At 52.9% G+C, this 19,264-nt stretch overlaps 1 protein-coding gene across 15 annotated transcripts in view; it reads right to left on the reverse strand.

The window, feature by feature from the left end:
- CASZ1 (castor zinc finger 1) overlaps nucleotides 1-19,264 on the reverse strand; it is a 276,669-nt gene that overhangs the window by 35,057 nt on the left and 222,348 nt on the right. For all 15 annotated transcript variants that reach the window (XM_064678565.1, XM_064678558.1, XM_064678557.1 and 12 more), the window contains 3 exons: nucleotides 12,263-12,832; nucleotides 4,577-5,414; nucleotides 1,789-1,857 (listed from right to left, as the gene is read on the reverse strand). In XM_064678565.1, the coding sequence (XP_064534635.1) occupies nucleotides 1,789-1,857; nucleotides 4,577-5,414; nucleotides 12,263-12,788 (1,433 nt within the window). In that variant the 5' untranslated portion in view covers nucleotides 12,789-12,832. The remainder of the gene's footprint in view (nucleotides 1-1,788; nucleotides 1,858-4,576; nucleotides 5,415-12,262; nucleotides 12,833-19,264) is intronic.

A 19,264-nucleotide genomic window follows, 5' to 3' on the forward strand; every position in this document is an offset into this window, starting at 1 on the left:
GGGGAGGAAACCCACACAGAAATAAATATTTAAGCAAGTGCTGCCAGAAGCACCATCTGCTGAGGCACTAATAATAATAATAATAATTTTTTCTGTGGTCTTTTTTTTTTTAATTATAAATATACAGGAGGGGGAGGCAGGGGGAAAAACAACCCAACCCAAACTAGCTAAGTAAGAGGTTTTGTTTTGTTGTGTGAGAGAATGGATTATCCCTGGGCAGCTTTTGGCAGTGGCTTTGGCAAACTCATTAAGCTAATTATGCAGTACAGACATAAGAGTGTCGTGTCTCTCTCCCCCCACCCCTTGATTTTAAGGCTTTAAACTGTTTTTAAAAATGTGTGTAAATTGAAGGGAAGTGGCTGTGCTGCCAACGGGCGGCTTGCGGAGCCTTTTAAGCAGGATGTGGTGTCCCTGAGGTATCTCACGAGCCTCCCCCAGCTACTGCCTGACCCAGGGGAGGGGGCTTGCAGAGCACCAAGAGCACTGGATGTGGCTCAAGTGTTTATTTACACAGTTCTCTGCTAGAGAGGGGAACAGGGGACAGAAGGGTGCCACCTCCTCTCCCACTGCAACCCCTGCAACCTCAGAAATAAAAGGGTGCTGCTCCTTCTGCCCCATGCAAGGAGGGGTTTAAATCCCTGCTTTCCTTCCCATACTCTCTCCCAAGGCAGTGAGTCGCCACATGCTTGAGGAGCTGCATGTGGTGGTGCAACTGCCCTCTCTTCCCAAGGGGTCTTCTGCTCCCTCCTTCTGTATCTGGGATTTGGGCAAAAGAGGAAAGGAAATCACCTCCTGTTCCACTCTTCAGCTAAGGGAGAGTGCTGTTCCAGCTCTCCTGATGTGCCAAGATCTCCCCCTGTACCTTCCTAGCAGCTGACTGTCTCCCACAGGGAGACTCTCTGTAGACTCTGGCAAGGTGGGAAAGCACAATACACATTCCCCTCCCCTCTTGTTAAAAAGTGCTGGTGGGAGCAAACCCCTCAGCTTTATTTCTGGAGAGAAGTGTTTGCTTGTTTCCCTGTCTGTGTCTGTCTGTGAGCTTTTTTCACAGTACAGATGGAGGATTCAACAGGTCGAGGGCAAAGGCTGATGGACCCTTTACACCAGGAGCTCTGAACCAGGCAGGTGCTGTGCAGTAATCTCCTCTGTCCCTCTGGCTCTCACGTCATTGCTCACTCTGTCTCACCACAACCACCCTGGGCTCCCTCTCAGCATTGCTCAGTCCTGACCTAAGCTCTCCCACAGCTGGGATAAGGTGCCCTACTCTGCACCTGATTCAGGGAAGGTTTCTCATACAAATGAGCTGCAAAATTTTCTAGGATAAAAATCTCACGTTGATGCCAAAAGCTGCCTAAACTCAGGTCACTCGTGGATGCCTCCAGCCTAGATTCTCAGAAGTGAGATGTTCTCTGCTTGCCTCCTGCAGGCACTGGACACGGCAGGGGAAAAAGGCTGGAGACAGCACAGCAATGGGCAGAAAGAACAACAGTCAAGAGGCAGCATTCCCATTTAAATCCTGGGCTTCTGCAGTGAAACAGTTTTCCACTATTTGTCACGAAGTCTAACAGCTCTGGGGAGTCGAGCATGCTCTTGGCATGCTTGAACACCTCTCACAGCTACTGCTCTCCCAAGCAGGGCAGCAGAGCAAGTACAGCTGCCAAGGGAAATGGAAGTGCCAGTGACTGATTTAAACACTTGATCCAGATGGACAAGACTTCGTCTCTCCCACCACCAGTCCACCCTCTTACATCCAGCCCTCTCCCCAAGAAAGTCAAAAGTTTTGCCTACCTGGCAATATACTTCTGGTAAATATTTACATCTTCGCTGACGGCTGGTTTGTCAGTGGGTAATCCATTCCTAAGGAGAAACACACAGGGCAGAGCTGGTTAGCAGGGACAGGGCACTGCCTAAACTCCTTGTTTCTCCCACACACCACTGACACACCAGGAGAGAGTGCCCAGGGAGGAGCACCAGAAAAGACATCCATAGGTTTAATCTCCCTTCCCCTTTCCCTTCCAATCCTGTACCTCCTTCTCCAGGGAACCACACAGTCAGCCTACCACCCCTCCTGCATGTTCCTTCTTTGCAGGACCCAGTGCAGTTTGTTGGAGAAATCAAGATCAACCACAAAACGCTGCTTCTACAGAAAAAAACTAAAAATCCCTACGCAAACAAGTGATGGCCACATGAAAACAAACACCTCAAGACCCTGGCAACGCTGCCCTTGTGTGCACGGTTCAGCTGAGGGAGAAGAGCTGTGAGCTCCTGCCCATTTCCTGTGGCCAGCAGACACCCTGCGCTGTGACCAGCACTGGAACCATGGCTCCAGCCCCTGACAGGGCTTCAACTGCCTCTCTGTTTCACAGACACCCCAAAACTCCAACAGACAGATGGAGCAGCAAAGGTATTTACGTACTTTAATCAATGAGAAAGCCAACCCAACTGTCACATAAGCCTGGGTTATTTTACATCATTAGTAAGCAGACAAAAATAACATCCTCAGTGAGTTCAGCAAGAGAGAAAACGAGATACAGGGCCAGGCTCCAGCCTACCCAAGAGACAGGGGCATACCAAGGCCACCCCAGACAGGCTGTACACCATCTCCCTTCTCCTCCAGTGCTCCTCGTGACAGCCTGGTTTAAACAAGGACACTTTCGCACAGAGTTCACTGGAAGGTAGATTAGTTCAGGGCAGGTTAATAGCATTAGATGTCAGAGAGTTTAAACCCATGGCAAGGGGGTATGTGCATATGTGTGAGAGTACGGGGTAACTCCTGCCAGGTCATTTGAACCAAGTGGGCACTGAGAATGGACAGCCAGGGCCCAGATACCACAGTCAGCACTTCCTCCACCAGCTCAACTAATGGGATGGGCTGCTGTCTTTTATCATGGAAGCCTGTATCTGGAAATCAGCCTGAAGGGGAAGGGCCCAGAGCCCCTTCTGTACTCCAGTGTGTGATCGGGACATGGCAAGTGCCAGGCTGAAGGCCCTGGTCACCTCCACCCCTGCTGAAGCCCCATGATGATGCCCCAGCTGAGGAAGTCCTGTGGCCAGAGCAGGGATCACCATGGTGCTGCAAACCCACATTTGCAAGAGGCAGGAAATGAGCAAGAGAAAGGAAATCAAACTGGGATCCCAGTGCATCACCACCGCAGATAAGAGGCTCGCAGCCCCTCAGGCACAGCTCTAGGATGGCCACTGAACTCCAGGCAGCTGAGCTTTCTGAAGACACTTCAGGTACAGAGTCCCTGGCCAAGTCACCCATCACAACAAGGCACTGTGCCTACAGGAATATTTACAACAGTGTTTTTTAGTAACAGGAGTCCCTGCCTGCCATCTGGAGCACATACAGGTTCATCCTGAGCGGGAGCCAGATGCAAATGTTAATAATCCTCTGCCCTTTCCCATACACCTTAACCATGGAGCTCCCAAATCTGTCTGCAGGCACTTGATAAACGACTGTTTCACATGGAAGACAGGTGTCATTACACAGCTCTGCCTTCCAGGTGGGGAAACATGGAAAGTGGGGGATGCACACTTGCTTGGGACTGCAAAGAGGATTCAGCCCAAGGCCTCCTAGGTCCATATGTCGAACACAGAACAGACTTCCTCCTTATCAGAGGGCAAAGTAGAAGGGTGTGTGTGATGGCACTTGCCACAGAAATGCAGGACAGAGGTCCTGGACTTATTACAAATGACCCCATGAGATTCACAGCTCACAGCAGCCCCAGGTCCACAGTGAGAAACAAGTAAATCCAAACCATGACAAAAAAGCAGAGAAGTCCCTCCCTCCCTTTGCAGCCTGACGTACATATGTATCTCTTCTACAGCTCCCACCTCTGGAAGCCACATTTAAAACGTAATCCAAGGTTTGGCAAGGCCTTCAGATATGTCCATTGAGTCACAGCATCGCTGCAGAGATTGCTGGCAACGTGTGTGTAGGAGGCTATTAGTGGTAATTGGGCTAATGAGTTTGCCCAGTCTGAGGGGTAATTGAATCACCTCTATTTGTGTAAGGAACAAGAAAATTGAGAAGACACAGGCCTGGCCCCACAGAAGTATGTATATGGCTAACTCCCATGAAAATTGATGGGAATTAGGCACCAAAATGTCTTCTGAGTTCTGGGACAAACCAGCCCATCTTGCCCCATCTTGCTAACAGTGAAGTCAGCAGAGTCTTGCCATTAAGTTAAATGGAAGCAAGAATCAGGTTCTCCTACAGACACATCTGGATGTCCAGGGAACTGGAGGAAGGAGAAAGTAAAGGAGTTCCAACCTTGACCTTAGAGTGCTGACAGCACCATGTTCCCCCCTCTTTCATTGTAACATATGGACTTAGGAGCCAGTGGACTCTGGATTCATGGCTTGACTGCTGATGGCAGATCACATCCTCAGTGCAAATAAGATAAATAGAGACGTAGGGTGTTAACAAAGAAGACACTTCAGCAGAGAGCAAAAAGACACATCACACAGAGTAATTATCATCCCAGGAACTGGGACTGCCCACTGACCCACACACAGACTTCAGTATGAGCCCCCACTAGTACACAGATAAGAGAAGTAGGAGGACACTTACTTTACTGTAGAGACTGTTCCAGTTGTGATGGAGTCTGTCTTGGAGAAGGTTGATTTCAGGTACTCAGGAGTGTTGAATGGCAATGAGACGGACTGCTCTGGCCCGGCCACGGGAGTGCTGCTGGGGGTGCTGGCGAGGGGAGCAGGGGCCAGGCTGGGAGCTGGAGCTTTTACTGGAGTGAGTTTCTGAATGTTCCTCACATCATACTTGGAAGGCCGGCCTACCTTGCCCGTCTTGAAGGCGATGGCTCCTCCCATATCTGGGCTTCCTTCTCCAGGCTTGAAAAGGTGCAAGTACTTGACGTTTTCTAGGTCATACTTGGAGGCCTTCTTGTACGTGTTGCCGTTTTGTGGCCTGATGCTCTCACCCGTCTTCAGCTTCTGAATGAAGAAGTCGTACTTGGAGGCCCGTGACATCAGGCCCTGCATCTGGGAGCTGCTGGGAGAGGGCAGCGGCAGGATGGTGGCTTTGGTCTCCGTCAGCAGGGAGGCGTCTGGACCTGGCACCCGAATGGGCTGCGCCAGCACCGAGGAAGGTTCTTTGCCCAGCTTGGGGCCCAGCTCCTCGGACTTGGCCAAGTGCATGGGCCACGAGAGCTGCTCCCCGGCCTTCAGCTTGCGGATGTACTCCTCGTACTTGGAGAAGCGGGCGCGTTTGCTCATGGCGTCCTCGCCGGGCAGCGCGGCGGCGGCGGCGGCCTCTGAGGTAGCGGCGTTCAGCTTGTCAAAGCTGATCTTGCGGGCCAGCTCGTCCCGCATGTTCTGGTCGTCGTAGCCGAACATGCCCAGGAACTCGTTCATGGTGGTGGCGGCGTAATCCTGCAGCGACGACGCTTCCCCTGCGGAGAACCCGCGGCACAGAGTCAGGCACGGCGCTGGATTTCCCTCTCCTCCCATACCAGCTCCAGTAGCGGGGACGGGGGGAGGAAGGGGAGAGGGGAACATGATCTACTGACGTTTGGCTCACTTGTTAGGTTTTACGACTCTTAAATTAATTTGTTTAAAAAAAAAAAAAAAGTAATTAATACTGGGGTAAAATAAAAAGAGTTCATCAATGCCAGGAAAATCAATTTCCTAAATGTTCTAGCCGATGGCTTTTCAGTACATTAAACAAAGTTTCATAAATGTCTCTGCACTCTTGCCTTGGCCTAATATGAAGAAAAAGTAATTTTACTGGAAGTGAGACCGATGCCAATATGCCGAGGTTTGTACAGATCTGTCCTTGTGTGCGTTCGTATATGGAAGGAGGGGCACGGAGAATGGTGTGTCTGTGTGTGTAAGGGGGGGAACCACGTGAAAATGCTGTGTGTGTTGGACAAGAGCAGGGCTGAGGGCAGGCAGGGCAGCGTGGTGTGAAATGGTAAGGGACAGGCAAGGCAATGTATGGGGTGGAGCAGGAGGAGGGCAGAATGGAATCCTGTGGAGCAGAAGGGAAGCAGCAGAGGTGGACATGAATTAAGGCAGGGGAAGAGCAACAAAGGCTGTGCATGAGAAGCTTGGGAGTGAGGAGTGGGGAGAGGGGAATGGAGAAGACAAGGCAAGACAAAGACAGGACAGCTCCCCACAGCTGCTGCAGTCCTTCCCTTCCCTGTCCATTTTGTAAGGGTTCACACAACTTGCTCCCTTCTTTCTCAATCCCAATGACTGGGCAGCTTTCCATGTGCAAAGGGGCCACAGCAAGGGCTGTGAAAACCCACAGGCAGGCTCCTGAGCAGCCAGGAACAGCTTCCAGTAAGACCAGGAAAGGGGAAAGTCCATACAGGTGAAAAACAGGTAAGGAACAGCATTCTCTCCATCAGGATTTGGAGTGAGGAGAGAAAGAGCTGTTGTCCCGGGCCTCGGAAAGGGGGAGAATGCCTGTTCTCTGGAGTGTGGGTTGGGGAAGGGGCAGGAAGGGGTTAGTCTACCTGAGCCTGATCACAGGGTGGAAGAATGAGCAAAAGCTGTCCTTCCTTGGGTCTCTCCCTCCCTTCCTCCCTCCCCTACTCCCTCAGGCAGTTTCACAGGCCACCGCGATGGGAAGAACACACATCTGGAGGTCACCCAATATCAGTGTAAAGGAGGAAATAAAGATTGCTCTGACGTGCCAGCTTGGACTCATTTAGGCTTCAGTCTGACACAGCGCTCCTCCTCCTCTCCCTCTTGCTTTCTCCTGCAGAGTAAAGATTTACTGTGTGCAGGAGTCCTTCAAACCTCCCTCGTCATCTTTTCCAAACACTCACACTGGCTCTCACAGGCAGGCACACTCCTTCCCAGGGAGCCAGCACAGGCAAGTGCAGAATGGAGGTTTTAGGCACTGGGGCCTGCTCAAACCAAACCAACACTGCCTTGAAATAGAGGAAAAGGAAAGCACCAAGACAGCCACAGAACAGGTCAGCAGATCCAAAAGATCCATAGGATCTGGGGGATCTGACAGCCAGGCAGGCACATCCACCAGAGCATTTCCACACACACAAGAGCCTGTCAATGAGCACAGTCGAAGTCCAATAGCCATCAGCACCACAGATCAGTTTGCACAGGACTCTGTGGAGGAAGAGACTGACTGCAACGGGCACGGAATGGGCAGGACCATGAAGGTCACATTCCTGCTCCAGGACTGCCCCGAATGGCTGTGCTGCTGCAGCACAAGTGCTGCTGTGCTGGGGCCTGTCTACGTGGTACTGGAGGGAAGGCAACAGTGAACAACATCCCTGGAGCCCGTGAGGGGAAGGACAAAGCCACACCTGCTAAGTGCTGGAATCTGGCTTAGCCCCAAACGACCTTCCAGTTCTGGGCACTTAAGCCCAGCATTCTGCGTGGGATTTGGGATGCCTGACTCCAAAATAAACACCATGTTAGCCACAGGATGAGTGGCAATGCCCCTGCAGTGTCAGGCTCAGGTTGTAGCACAGTCTCATGGGTTGGTATTAATCAAATGCAGAAACATGCCCACAGTGTCCAGTAACAAGGCCTGCCTGAAGGACAACTTTATCTTTCACACACAGGCATATTAAATGATTTCATCCTGCTGTAAAGCAGTTCTCCTTTTTACCTCTTTTTCCTCTCTTCCGTACCTCAATTTCAGTGTAACCCTATGACCCAACAAAAGTGAATAAACCCATGAAATCCCTACCGGGTCTAACACTTCCCTGTTTCTGTTAAATCTGCTTTCCCTGTTCTGCTTTTCCCCTGCTTTTGGACCAGTAAAACAACTCCCAGCCCCGCTCATAATTCCCTGACTTCGAGCACTGCACAGAAAACCTCCAGCCAGCCTGTGCCAAACTGCAAGGGGAGAAAGAATAGCACAGAGGGGCTCTGATATGAAATTAAACTATTAAGTGTGATTTTTACTAGCTTTAACAGCTGCAATGAAAGTCAGTCAGTGGGTCTCGTCTTTAGTACCATGTGGCTACACCTGAATTGGTGCAATTAGATGCAAACCCCAAGTCTATAGGAAAGGAGTGTGTGTGTGTGGGGGGGGAGATCCAGACCTTTTTTTGAGGTATATTTTGGTACATCTGAGGTACATTTGACTTTGTCCTTTGCAAAGTCTGAGTTGGAGTTCAGGTTTCACTATCCTGGATTTAATTCCCCAAACCACCTTGCATTCTGCTTTTCCTTTGCCCAGATTTGGTTCCAGACGATTGCAACAACCCTCCCTGATCAACAGCTTTGCTGGTGCTGCTCAGTCTTTCCTCATCCAGATTTGAGATGAAAGCCTGGCCAGCTCCCACTGCTCACTGCCTGGGAAGTGCAGCTTCTTTCAGAATCACAGAATCATTCAGACTGGAAAATACCTCTAGAATCATTCATCCTGTGAGCCCAACACATTCCCCTAAAGTCAAGGGGGTCACTTGATAGCTCAGGCACCCAACCTGAAGGGTGGAGGCTCTTCTAGTGGAGGCACCTTAAGGCAGGGAGTGGGCTCACCAGGAGCAGGGTATGAGACCCAGCCAACTCACTTCATGTGCATTTTCAACCAGCAGTGAAGAGCTAATTATCATCACCTCATCATCAGAAAACCCCCCTCACACCCACACACAGATAAAACCGAGGCAGGACAGAAGTTGGGAAACACATCCCTGTGAGGAGTGCACAGCCCTGGAGGCCTCAGGAAGCACTGTCCCTGTGTTTTCCTCCCCCTTCCCTGCACTGCATTTTTGTCTCCTTTCCTATGTGATAATAAAAGGGCTCCCTCTCCCCTTGCCGCTGCTCTCCATTTGTGGGCATTGCCAAAGAGCAGAGATCTGTGTGTCTCAGAGCAGCTATCGTATCACAAAGGATCCCAAGCTAGCAAAAAAGGCGCTAAAAATAGCCTGCAGCAGCACACTATATATGGAAGGAAAAGCAAAACAGCCCAAATGGAGTGCAAGGTCTGGATACTGGGGGATGGGACATCCCAGCCAGGGCGCTGTCCTTTATTCTGCTTGGGAGGGAAAACACGCAGACTTGGGGGATACAGGATGATGAGCAAGGAACTGGCACTCGTCATTCACGTTCTCCCAAGTGGAGTCTCCTCAGGAAATTATGAAGAGAAAACCCCCCTGGTTAAAAACAGGGCCATAGAATATTCCAAGAGACTTAGCCAAGAGGCTAAGAAAAGAAAGGCAAGTCTGAAAGCTTGTACAGGGGGACGCTCCTGGTGACTACTTTAGCCCACTATGTAACAGGCAAAGTAAGGAACACGGGACTGTGTAGGAAAATCTCCCTGGGCATGTGCGTCAGGGAGCGACTGTGGAGAGGGATCTCTGTCACTGACTGCACAGAGAGAGCTCGGTGCTATATATAAATGTGCTCAGGGCAGTATGGGCCCATCAGTGGGCAGGAGAGGGTGCATGAATGAATGAAGAAACATATCTGCACGTCCAGATCGGCTTCTGACACCCATCTCCTGACAGACACCAGCTTTGTGGCTCCTGAATGGGATTCCCAGCTGGACCAGGGAGGAGATGCACACGGCAAGACTGAGCCCTGACTCCTGAGTTCCTTGTTTCCAAGGGGAGGCTCAAAAAGAAACATGCCCTACATGCACATTCTCCATCTTGTTGCAAAGCATGAGGCTTGAACAGCATGGACTTAGTCCCTCATGCACAACAAGCCTCACAGTCTGAGCCTGGAAGGAGACAAAGGTGGCCAGGATTTGTCATCAGACCACAGGAGGTGCTGGTGGAGGACACAGGCAGTAGCTGAAGTCCCATAAAGTGGACAATGTGTGTACACACCACAGCTCCAGGAAGCAGGAATCCTCAGCCCCATATAATTAGGATCACTTTCTTCACTGACCAAGAAAGCCATTAGATGTAGGGTTTCGTTTTCTGTGTGGCTCCTGCTTTTAACCCAAGTTTCCAGCTGATCAAAGCGTGGGTTCAGTTTTAAATGCTGCTGAGCACAGCCAGCCCTGTACCCTCTATGTCCTCAGAGGGAGCAACTAGTGCTCAGAACCTTCAAAACCAGGTTTCTGCAATGACTCCCCAAAAGCCACACTGACTGGGAGGGCAGAGCTGTATTCCTCTCCTTTCATCTGACTCCTGCTACCCCCCAACTCCCAGGAAAAAAGCCTCCTTTTTGGCACAGGCAGTTCCAGATCTCATTGGAATAAACTTAACTCGCACCCAGTACCACCAGGTCTGAGAGGACTTGGTGACAAACAGTTTAAAATTAATTTCCTGAACACTGACAGAATAAAAAAAAGGAAAATAGGTTTGTCCTTTCCAAAGCAAGGGATGTTTCAGTTTGTGCTTTTCAGGGAAATGTTGCAAATGACATTTATAACAGGGTTCTCGCAACAGACGCTCAGACGTGGCAGCACGTCTGTTTGCAAGTCAAATCCCACGTGGCTGTAAATGTAAACTGGACCCCGCGTGTGCCATTACCTGCCTTAGACAGAAATGAGGCTTCAGCCCCCCCTGAACACTTACACGTTTTTGCATAATCCCTTGACAACACAGTCCTGCAAAGGCATTTAACTGAGATCTCCTACCCCAGTAAGAAACCTCAGCTCCTTTTCATTTTCCCCAGTTTGGCAACATTTTTTTTACATTTAAGTTCCCCTCCTTTTAGTTTCCATAGCGAATAAAAGCTGCAAACGGCGGCGGGGGGGTGGTGGTGGTGCTAGTGTGAATTAAAACAAACTAAAAACAGAGTCCAGGCACAATCACCTTGTGTCTGGGAACGACAAGGGCTTTCCTATCAAAGGAAACTGAAGGTCACACTTTTCCTCATTGATCTTGCAATGTTTGTTAATTACTCTGTCACTGATGTGGCGAAGGATAATTAAACAGCTCTGTTTATATCTTATATGCATAATTATGTGCGCTGCCACTGAACTCGTGAAGACTAGAGAATGTGCCTCTCCAGAAGGGGAACGGACAGACGGAGATGAGTTTCGGCTGCATTATTAACAGGAGGAGGAAAACACGCACGCACACAAAAGCAGGAAAGTTTGATGGATTCACAAAGTGCTGAGATCAGGGGAGGGGTGCGTGCAGGTGGAGCAGATTAGGGGGAGATCTTTCAATTACAGATTCAGCCCAGCTGAGTGACAAATTGGGGGAGGGAGCTGCTCTGCCCTAATAGAGAGAATTCAATTTACCCAAAGCTTTTACCAAGACTTAGCACTCGTATGCCCCCCCAAATCAATCTGGGGGGAACATGTGCATCAGAAAGGGAGCACAAAATTCCTCTGGGGCTTTTCGCAACACTTCTTGCTGAATTCAGCTTTTGAATGAACCACAAAAATAAGGCAGAAGCTAAGTGAAAATAGGAAATGCACACACAGGCTGGGGAGAACACCTTGTACCTGCACACGAGTTGGTGTCCTGGACGGAGCTGGTGGGGGACACTGAGCTTTGGGACCAGCAGCTGCACCAGCCTGATCCCGAGCTCAGGGTGGGCAGAGCTTGAGGACTGGCCCCTCACGAGGGGGGCAAGGCCACAGCGAGCGTCACCTCAGCCCCTCCGGCCGGGGGAGGGAGCGAGAAGGGATGGCTCTGCAGGACACCGAGAAGGGATGGCTCTGGAGGGACACCGAGAAGGGATGGCTCTGGAGGGACACCGAGAAGGGATGGCTCTGCAGGACACCGAGAAGGGATGGCTCTGCAGGGACACCCAGGAGGGGCGGTGTGGCTGTCACAGCGCTGATGCCCGGCTCCCGCAGGAGCGGGATCGGCACCGGGGGCCGGGAAGGGGCGGCCCCGCCGCAGCTCCCGGAGCTCCCCGGCCTGTCCCGGGTCCCGCGGTCAGTGCCGGTCCCGCGGTGTGTCCCCGCTGATGGAGGGGTCGTGAGTGTGGTCACACAACCCACCACCCGCGTGGGGACACCCTGTGAATCCACACGGGATCCGCCACGAGGGCTCTCTCTGCTTTCCTTCCCTCATGTGGGAACGCATGAGGAGGAAATCAGCACCCACCGCAGCTGTGGCCATGCGAGGGGTGTGCAGGAGTCTGAGGGGGAGATCTGCTCTACCTAGGGATCTGTGGTCTGGAATGATCCATCCAGCCATGTCCACCCTCACAACACCCCTCTTGGTATGGGGAGGCTGAGCCAGAGACAAACTCCATATGGTCCCAAGAGCAAAATGCCAGGCCTCTGTGAGGGAATCGGGGCTCTCACTCTCCCCCCCCCTTGGCTGCCCGGTGCTGCAGGACCTGGGCATGGACACCCAGAAAACGTGACCGTGTGGGGAGGTGGAGGGGATGGAGGGCTTACCTGAGGTGGTTCCTGCCCCCAGCTTGGAGCCTGGCTCGCCACTGGAGGACCGGTAGGCATCATCCTTCAAGGCTGGCCCGTCTGAATCCCTGTCATCCAAGAAGTTGCCATCCTGCGAGCTCCTCAGAGCGTCTGCCTCGTCCCCATTATCTTCCTCGTCGCTGCAGCCCTTGGGCTGCACCATGTAAACCCCTTCTGGGGGCACCTCCGCGCTCTCGGCGCCCTTACATTCCTTGCCCTCCACTCGCCCCAGCAAGGGCTCCTCGTTGTACTCCCCATTCACCCACTTCTCAATCACCTCCCTCCTTTTGTCCTCCTCGATCTTCTGCACGCGGCTGAGTCCATCTGAGAACTCTGTCCCCAGCTCCTTGGTGCCGGGCTGAGGCAGGTCCTTGTTGCCGCTGTCCCGCTGCGGCCCCTTGTCGGCGCGTGCCTGCTCGGCTCCCCCGTGGTCGAAGACGACCTGGCGGCTCAGCTTGGCACAGATGGCATTTAGCTTCAGGCCGCCTTTGCGCTTGGCAGCCATTGTGGGTTTTCCTGAGGCTGCGTCAGTGCATATAGTTCTTTCAGCTGGAAAGAGAGAGGGGAAAGAAGCAAGGAAGGGCATTAGTGGGATCAGACAACTTGAACCCAAACAGCAAACGGCTGGTGACAACCCAATGGGTGTTCAGGCATGGCCAGTGTCATCCTTGGAATGGAGCTGCCACGTGTTTCCTAAGCTCCAAGCAAAAGCCCAGCCAGGAGAGCTCGGTGAGAAGCAGGCTCTGAACCTGCTGGGACCAAAGGATGCCAGTGGCCTCAAGAAAGAGACGTGTATGTATGCTGGGGCAGAACTGGGCTCAAAAGGCCCCAAACACCTCAGGTACAGACCAGCCTTTGCTCATGGCTGAGGCAGGATATGAGGTCTGTTAAAAGCCCAACTCACTCTCTCCTTCAGGCTGCAGCACCACTTCCTTTAGGTCCCCAGCTCCATTCCAGATGTGCTGGGTGCCAAACCCACACCAGCCAGTGACTGCACCCAAGCACCTCCAGCAGGGAGAACAGCTCGCCAAGCCCACCCTAGTGAGGGTTTCACCTAATGGCATTTGTGCTCAGTCTCAGGAAAGAGAACCAGTATGCACCAGAAAGAACCAGTATGGAGAACAGGAGCCCCGGCAAGAGCAGGTGCTGGAGCACCAGACCCAGACTGTGACAGCTGTAGAGGAGAGAATCGTTGTGGGTTGGTATCGGCTGATCAGGCCCCTTTGCCTGCTCGCTCTCACCCACAGGAAATTCTGCTCTCATACTTCCCAGCACAATCAGCTAATTAGTGTGAGTTTGTTATTTTAATGTAGTTTATTCATATGTGACAGCTAGTAAAGGAGGGGTAAGAGAAGGTGGGGGGAGAGATGAAGAAGGTAAGGTCTTAACTTCAAGGTCACAGAGAATCTTGAACTAAATGGTCCCTATCAGAGTCACTTGCATGATTATTGCACCAACAATTAACAAGATTCAATCGCAAATAAAAGCAAAAAACTGATTCTAAAGCAGGTGCATTGTCTCATTTCCCTCTTTACATATGACACTGCTGAGAGATGCCCAGACTAAGCAGGGTTAAAGGTCCCAAGGCTGCAGTGGGCACACAGCCTGGCTCTTCCCCCAGCGCAGAGCGGGGGCAAACCCTGCCCTGTCCCAGGACTCAGGAAAAGCACCCAATAAAGCAGTTGCTGGTCACACACACCACTGGAGTTACTGTGGGAATGTTGCTGGAGGTCCCTCCAAAATGGGCTCTTGGATTTCATGTCATGCTGAAAGAGGAGTTAGTCACATGGAGAGCAAACAGAACCTGTCTCCAGATCTCGAATGGTGAGACACCACTGCACAGGAGTCCCTTGTGGCAGCTCAGCCCACACCTCCCTGTCACCAGCACAGAGGTGCTGCTGCACAGAAGCACAGTGAGATTAATCAGACCCCCTACAATGCATCCAGAAGCCACCGTGACAGCCCCTAATCCTGTAACATGACAGCCCAATACAAACAGACTGAAACTTTAGACCTGCTGTCCAAGAGCCAGAGAGTGGCTGCTTAGCGTAAACTCCTGACAGCTTCAGACACGCTTCCCTGTCAGAGACCGCAAGAAAAATAACCCCCCGACAAATATATCAGCCCCCCACACAAAGGGAGGCAAAATGTACTCCTCCACTTTCCCAAGGCACCCCCCGGCACTAACACCTACGTGCAATCATGCTTTCACGACGGGAAAGCACACGGTGCCCCCAGACACGTCCCTCCCCATCCAGAAATTATAGCTGTTCAGGAGCTGTGTGTATGCGCTGGCACGCTCCGCCAGCGGAGTCCTACACGCACAGGTTAAGAAGTCCCATCTCCCCAAAATACATTCCTGTGCATTCCCCCACGCATTCCCCTCTCGCACATTCCCAGCACAGCGCGCAGCCCTCGCGCATACAGATGGGCACAGGCAGGCGCCCGGGAAGCTGCGACTCTCTGAGTGCTGGCACCTTCCCTTCCCACCGCATTCCCGCTCTATTTAGGGCAGAAAGCGCGGGCCGATCCTGTGCGCAACTGGTACCACAGAGGGAATCTCGGGAGGCTGCTGTGAGCTCCAGCTGGAGCCTGGCCAGGACACCAGCGGAGCCCCGGCGGTGCGGGTGTGGGGACGGTGCTGCCGGGCCGTGCGGGGCCTGCCCGGGGCCGGGGCACTGGGTCAGCACGGAATCACCAGCCTCTCTCCTCAACTGCCCGGTGATTCCCCGTCCACGTTCTCACGACACCCGGCCCTGCTTAACTGGTGAGATCAGCACCGCTCGCAGCTGGAGATAACTGGGAGGCAGACACGCGGCAGCCCGAACCCCCGCTGCCCTCCCCCTTCCTGCCAGGAGGGCAGGTCCCATTATTCTGGTCTGGAGGTGAGCAGCCAAGTGTGTGCACCAGCCGGCAAATGAATATATAAATATTTATTCAAAGGAAGAGAGGAACAGACGTTCCCGAGGCTGCACTTGCTGCGTACGCAGCAACTCCAGGGAGCCTGCAACTTGTCTTCCACTCCTGTTCTGCCTCCTTCCATCACACACACCCTGGCTTTGCCCCTCTGCCTCCCCAGCCTCTCCCCCCCAGCTCCTGCCCTGCCCTTGGCATCTTTCCTGTCCGTTCTCCTTGTGTTTGGGACTTTTTATCATTTTGAGAATCTTTTCCTAAAGTTCAAGTTAAAAATAAAGCAAGTTCTGAAAATGTACCATTTCCCTGATCTACAAAATTAATCCTCCCACAGACCTTCCTGGGATGGGATTTGCTGCTGTAATATTGGGGCTCTACACATCTCCATCCCACCTATCCCATATGGCAGGAAATCAGAACTCCCAGCTTCTCCTGCCAACCTTGCAACCACCTCTCCACAAGTCTGGACACATTATTTTATCTTTCCATTGCCTTATTTCCTTGCCTGTGGAATAGGAGGGACATTACCTGTATCAATGTTCCTGTTCCCCTCTTTTAGGCTGTCAGGTTCACCAGCAGAAGGGAGATCCTTCTTATAAAGAAGGGCTGAAGATGGCCATGTAGGAGGGGGCCAGGACACCTGTGTTTCCTTCTCTCAGGCAGAGGGAGAGGAACTGAGCTACAGGATGAGGGACCTTCGTACCTGCCCAAGGTCAGGACTGCTGGACCCTCAAAGCCAGGCAGAGGCTCCCTCCCCCCAGGCCGAGCTCCCCACCCCAAATCACCCCTTGTCTCCATTGCACTGTTTAAAGATTCCAGCCTAAGTAAACATCCCCCTTCATTTTCTTCGTCTAAATAGAAATGTTTTGATTTCACATCAATCTGAGGAAGCCGTTTATAACCTGAGCCTGTCACACGGACTTTTCATCTCTGCCCAGGACAAACTCTCCCACATGCTCTATTTACACTGAGCACTTCCTCTGAAAACAATGCCACCGGGAGTTTACTCCTCTTGCCCCCTCCCCACACCCTGTGAGGAGACACCGGCTGCCCCCGCTCTGCACCCACCCCTGTGGCATCTTGGAAGGGAAGGTACAGCTTCTCCCTTGGAAGGGAAGGTACAGCTTCTCCCTTGGAAGGGAAGGTACAGCTTCTGCAACCACAGCTGGCAAGGAGGGGGACAAAACTCACCATTTCACTGCCTTGTCACCCCTTGACCTTTCTGCTCCCACTGCCCCCCTGGTCACCATATGCTGCCAGCACCCCACATACAGCCCCCAGCTCTCTCCCTCCACATAGCCCCCAAAGCAGCACCTTCTCACTCATGAACTCCACCGTGAGGTGCTGCCGAGGTGGGCATGGCTTGGCCCTGTCTCCCCCAAGGGAGAAGAGGGGCTCTGGGAGCACACTGTGTGCAGGAATGAAAGGATTGCAGCCCAGACAGAAATAGGCCATCCCAGCCACCGGACAAACTGCTGCAGAGAGAAGTCTGGCTTTGCAGGGAGAGGAGGAGAGAGTCCAACTCTGCCTTTAGCTTGGGGTCAATGAAAACACACCCTGGCTGAGGGGAGAAAGGGTCCCAGCTGTGAAAAAGGGGCGTGTGGGATGAAGCAGCTGGCACGGGTGAAGGGTAACAGCAGAGGTTACTGGTGTGGGAAGAGCCAGGGGTGCAGGGGGGACCCCTGTGATGGGGCAGGGGCTGAGGAGGGGCAGGAGGGGAGGGGCAGGAGGGCCCAGGCTGGGGGGGGAGAGGGATGCTGGCTGGGGAGGGACAGCATTGTCACTTCAGAGGGCCGGGTACGTGGAACAGATGGAGCTTTCATATTCCTATTGAAGAGTTTTAAGCCCAGCTGAGCAGCTCCGTTCAAGAGGGAGGTCCCAGTGCCAGCTTTCCAGGAGCTGCAAGCTCTCATTCGATTAATTATTAACGGCATTATTTGGGGCGGGGAGGGGGAGGAAAGGAGGGCCGACATGCTGCACAGTCCTCTGCTTTTTAACCACTGTGCTGCAAGCTCGACTGGAGAGGCTCCAGTCAGCCCAGCAGCCCCAAACAGGGGCAGCACGGCTCGCTGGGGTGAGGATGCTGCACACTGGAGCCTCTTCACACCTGAGCTGAGGTCCCTAAAATGGAGCCAAACCTTCACAGCAGAAGGCCACTGGGGCATTGGGAACACGCTTCCCAGGAGCAGTGCCCTGGTGCTGCCCAGCCACACACCGGGAGGAGGCAGGGCAGGCAGCCAAATGCTCAACCCCTTCCAGAAAACACTTCCCCTCCAGCACGAAGACTCGTGCATTACCCCAGGCAGGGCCAGGGCAAAGGGAGAACATCCCAGGCATGGCCTGCAACGTGTGAGAGTGGATTTAGTGTGTATTTTCCCCTCTTCAGTTTATCAATAAAACATTTTATTGCTTTTAGCCCAGGAAATGACCTTGGATTAGTGGATGCTGTCTCTTCTGGCTGACCTTGGGGAGTTCACAAAGGCTCTTTAACAACCTCCTCTGCCCTGCATGGATCCCGCCTGTGTGTGTCTGCGTGGAGCGGGGAAAGCCCTCGGTGTGACAGTGGGACCTGACAGGCTCCAGCTCAGCACTGGGCAGGAGGAGAAGGAGAATCAAAGACGTGGGAGGAGAAACGAAGCGAGCAGCCAGGGTGTCCTCACTGAAGCGCTGCCAGCTACACTCCCTGCTTTCCCACAGCCGTGAGGGCTCTCCCCACACATCCCATCCATAAACCGTGCAGGAAAAGCCAGGGACTCTGCCCTGCTCCCATGGCAGTGCAGTCTGCCTGCATTCCACACTGCCTCACCTTCTCCTGCCACACAGGCATCTCCAGCCCCACAAGGGGCCACTTCTCTCCCTATTTCCAGCTCCCAGAGCCTGGTTCAGCCCCAGCCCAAAGGGGCAGAGAGCAGTGCCAGTTCACTTCAGCGAGCCTGTCCTGCTTCCCTCTGCTCACCCTGCTCAGCTGCAGAGTTCAGATGTAGTTTTCTGGTGACACTGAGAGGCCATGCAAAGGAACCAGTGCTGGGCAGTGGGTGACAGACACCCCAAGAGCAGGGGGTGGGCTCTGGAGATGCTGGTGCCCTGCACTGGGGCTGCTCCTGTTTCCCACCCAGCCACTTGGCTGCTCCAGTGCTGCTGACAAGGATTCTCCAGAACAGCTCATGAACACAGGGAGCCCCCTCCTTTCCTCAAACAGAAAATAGCCAAATCATCTCTGAGCAGTGTGTATTCTCAGTGCATTTCTGGAGGGAGGGAATGGGACAAGAGAAACCAAGAGGAATTTTCCTCCTCGAGGGAACAGAAACTACAAGCAAAGAGGGTGAGTGCTGAGCTTTGAGCCAGAGGCAGGTCCCCTCACACTGCAGCAAACAGCCCACCCCATCGGGCCATCCCCTCGCTGCCCCCGCCCCGTCCATACGAGCCTCCCTTCCCAGCCATGTCCTCTCCCACTGTCCCCTGGAACTGGACACAGAGGGTCCCCATCCTCTCCTGCAAACATTCCAACCCTTCCAGTGCCACCCACAGAGGGAACCCCTCCCAGCATGGCATCCAGCAGGCGGGACCCCCTCCCCAGTGCCCGGTGTCTCCCGCAGTTGTGTCCTCCTGAAGAGCGAGCCCTAAAGTGTTAACGGCGATTGGTGAAATGGCACAGCAGATTGCTACAATAAATAATTTACTGATATTTATAAATATTCAAATCAGCAGGCTTCAGAAATTGAAAGGGGGGGGACTGAGCTGACGGGCAGGAGGGGTGTTTAGGGAGGGGAGGGGGGGGCTGACATTAATTCCCAGGCTCTCCAAATTCATTTGAGAACTGTTTCTCATTTCAAACAAATATTAAATCTTTTGGTGTCAAGCCTCCAAAATAAAATATCAAAGAGAAAGTCACCACCCTCTTGGTGGCTGATGTCTTGTCTGCCATGACTCTGGGTGCCCTGGGTGGCCCTTGGACTACCAGTCACTGGGGGAGCTATGGCAGCCTGCACTGGCCAGGTGAGGTATGAGAGCAGAAGCCCACCCAGACACACCTGTAACGCAGCCCATGACATCACCAACCACCATCTG

This window comes from Pseudopipra pipra, chromosome 22 (genome assembly GCF_036250125.1).
Source record: "Pseudopipra pipra isolate bDixPip1 chromosome 22, bDixPip1.hap1, whole genome shotgun sequence".
In the NCBI taxonomy this organism is placed as follows: domain Eukaryota; kingdom Metazoa; phylum Chordata; class Aves; order Passeriformes; family Pipridae; genus Pseudopipra; species Pseudopipra pipra.